Genomic DNA, 2,743 nt, shown 5'->3' with positions numbered 1-2,743 from the left:
CGCCATCCTTCTCCTTTAGATGTCCCGGCCGGAGTAGGCTTGCAGGCATATAGGCATATCGACTGGGGAGGAAAGGAGGTTTTACTACTTTGATCAGACCTGGTGGTGATTCAGTGACGAATGAGCAGGGCCTCTTGCTGCATGCCAACGCTCTGTGAGGGGTTTAAAACAGGAACCGAGATTAGGAATGCAAGCATCGTTGCACTCGGGATACTTGGCTCTTCACCAATCGGCTGCTTGTACCACGTCGTGCATGTGCAATAAATAATGGTTGATGAGCTGTTCATTGACGCTCTCTTCAGGCTGACTACCAGACACACTCATCCACGAGGCACGGTCTGTTCGCTCACTGCCATCTTCCTCGTCCAAAGTCGGAAGAGATCGAAGCAACGCTTGGACTCACTCTTGCGGTGCAGTTCTATTCTTAGGTATTGAGAGCTTATATCTTGTCAATCAGGCTATCTGACCTGCCGCCCCTTGCCCTGCCGGGATGTATCGCCTCAAAATAAAAGTCTTCACAGCTTTGGCTGCGTGGACCATTACTTCCGCGTGTCTCAACGTTCCCGTTGCCCGCCAACTTCTCGGGGGCATCTGCGCGAGAGATACCGCCGACCTGGGGGAGAGGCTATCCCCCACCGCCAAAATCTACCAGCCAGGTACCGCGGAGTTTATTGCGGCCTCGACTCGGTGGTCCAACCTTAATCCACCCAAACCTAACCTTGTCGTTGTCCCTGGCACTGAGAATGATGTTGTCGAGACCGTAAGCAATCTTCATCATGCCCTTGGCACTCATGTAGCCACGCCGGAGAGTCCGTCCGGTGGCTAGCTGGGTACCGACTGACCGTTGTTCAGGTCAAATTCGCCAACGAGAAGAACGTACCCTTCCTCGCATACAATGGTATGCATGGCGCTATCACAACGCTCGGTGAAATGGAGAGCGGTATCGAGATCTACATCAACCAGCTGAGCGGCGTCGAGGTTGCATCAGATGGGAAGACGGCCAAGATCAGCGGTGGCACCAGATCCAAGCTTGTCACTGACACACTTTGGGAAGCTGGGAAACAGACGGGTGAGTTCTAGTTGCACCTCAGTATTACTTGGTGGTAGTTACTTACATATGCTGCAGTGACAGGTACGTGTGAATGCGTCAGCGCTCTCGGTCCATCGCTAGGAGGTGGACACGGGTGGTTGCAGGGCCATTACGGCCTCGTAGCCGATCAGTTTCTTTCCATGAACATCGTGCTGGCCGATGGAACCCTGCGGACCATCAACGAGACCTCTGACCTCTGGTGGGCCGTCAAGGGCGCCGGCCACAACTTTGGCATTGTGACCTCGGTCGACGTCAAGATTTACGACATTGAGCACCGTGATTGGGCGGTGGAGACTCTCATCTTCAGCGGTGACAAGGTCGAGGATGTCTACCAAGCTGTCAACGACCATCTCCTCAAGAACGGTACTCAGGCCGTCGACGTTATCAACTGGTCTTACTGGCTCAATAACCCTGACGCAGACCCCGAAAACGTGAGTTGATCTTGTTCTAAGAAATTGACATGATTATTTAACGATTGTAGCCTATCATCTTGTTCTGGATTCTCCAGGAAGGTGTCACCACCGTCGATCCGGTTTACACAGAGCCTTTCCGCGACATTGGCCCTATTTCCTCAACCCCCGGCGCCGGAACTTACCTCGACCTGGCAGCATGGACCGGCATAGCTCTCGATTCGCCTCCTTGCCAGAAGGCTGGTCTGAACAACCCTCGTTTCCCCATCTACGTTGAGTCGTACAACGTCGAGGCCCAGCGCAAGGCTTACGACCTGTTCGCATCCTCCGTCAAGGGCGACTCCCCATTCAGCAACTCGCTCTTCATGTTCGAAGGCTACTCGGCTCAGGGCGTGAAAGCGGTTGAGAGCGATTCAACGGCATTTGCTTACCGTGGCGATAACCTCCTCTTCGCCCCTCTCATCACCTACACCCCTGGCGGAGCGGAACTTGACCAGCAGGCCGCCATTCTGGGCAATCAACTCCGTGACATTATCCATGAGGGCAGCGGACGCTCCGAGAAACATGTCTATCTGAACTACGCCTTTGGTGATGAGTCACCCAAAGAGTGGTACGGCAGTGAGCAATGGCGACAAGACCGCCTCAAGGCTTTGAAGGCGAAGTACGACCCCAATGGCAGGTTCAGCTTCTACGGCCCGATCGCTTAACACTTCAGAGTCAAGAAGACACATAATTGTTCATAGCTATGACAGCATTGCGAGGATACATAGCTATATGCGCACACACGCTTGACCAACACCGCTGTAACATTCGGTTATAAAACCGTTGATGGCTGCTTTGGAATGTCGAAGCAAATAAGGAGTGATGACAAATTTTGGTGACTGGATTAGGAGGATGTCAAGGCCTCTTTCTGTGTCCATGTTCTCGTAGGCAACCCTCCGTGTCACCAGGGCTACTCTTTTGGTAACCTTTGCGTGTTAGGTTGCAAGAGATATCAGCATCGTCAGGTGAGAACTACCGCTAGAGATAGCACATTGTTGTCGGTGTCAATTCATATGACATAATGTGCTTATCCCGTTGGTTCAAAACTACTTGATACAGTGAGCTGAATTTTTCATAAGCTGACTTGTTTCCAGACTTTAATTGAGTAGAAATACTAGAATGTCCGTGGCTGAGCGGGTGAGCCCGTCAGTATGCATTCCCTTGCTGGCCAATCTCATACGAGCCCTCATAAACCACGCTG

General features: G+C 52.3%; 1 protein-coding gene across 1 annotated transcript; it reads left to right on the top strand.

Annotated features, from left to right (window-relative positions):
• Positions 1-312: 312 nt before the first annotated feature.
• Positions 313-2,294, top strand: CDEST_07354 (Putative FAD-binding domain, PCMH-type, FAD-binding, type PCMH, subdomain 2). The gene is made up of 4 exons (XM_062923513.1): positions 313-760; positions 853-1,069; positions 1,127-1,521; positions 1,572-2,294. The coding sequence occupies exons 1-4, from the start codon at positions 491-493 to the stop codon at positions 2,205-2,207; spliced, it is 1,518 nt and encodes a 505-aa protein (XP_062779564.1). The 5' UTR covers positions 313-490; the 3' UTR covers positions 2,208-2,294.
• The last annotated feature ends 449 nt before the right edge of the window (positions 2,295-2,743 follow it).

This window comes from Colletotrichum destructivum, chromosome 4, assembly GCF_034447905.1.
Source record: "Colletotrichum destructivum chromosome 4, complete sequence".
NCBI classification, from domain to species: domain Eukaryota; kingdom Fungi; phylum Ascomycota; class Sordariomycetes; order Glomerellales; family Glomerellaceae; genus Colletotrichum; species Colletotrichum destructivum.
The sequence above is the reverse complement of the archived record's forward strand: the minus strand, read 5'-3'. Positions and strand labels throughout refer to the sequence as shown.

What these genes read in the sequence shown, in the direction of transcription:
- CDEST_07354 (XM_062923513.1), top strand. Translation starts at nt 491, where the DNA reads ATGTATCGCCTCAAAATAAAAGTCTTCACAGCTTTGGCTGCGTGGACC. An exon ending in AGAATGATGTTGTCGAGACC is followed by an intron (nt 761 to 852) that starts GTAAGCAATCTT and finishes ACCGTTGTTCAG; the next exon opens with GTCAAATTCGCCAACGAGAA. An exon ending in GGAAGCTGGGAAACAGACGG is followed by an intron (nt 1,070 to 1,126) that starts GTGAGTTCTAGT and finishes CATATGCTGCAG; the next exon opens with TGACAGGTACGTGTGAATGC.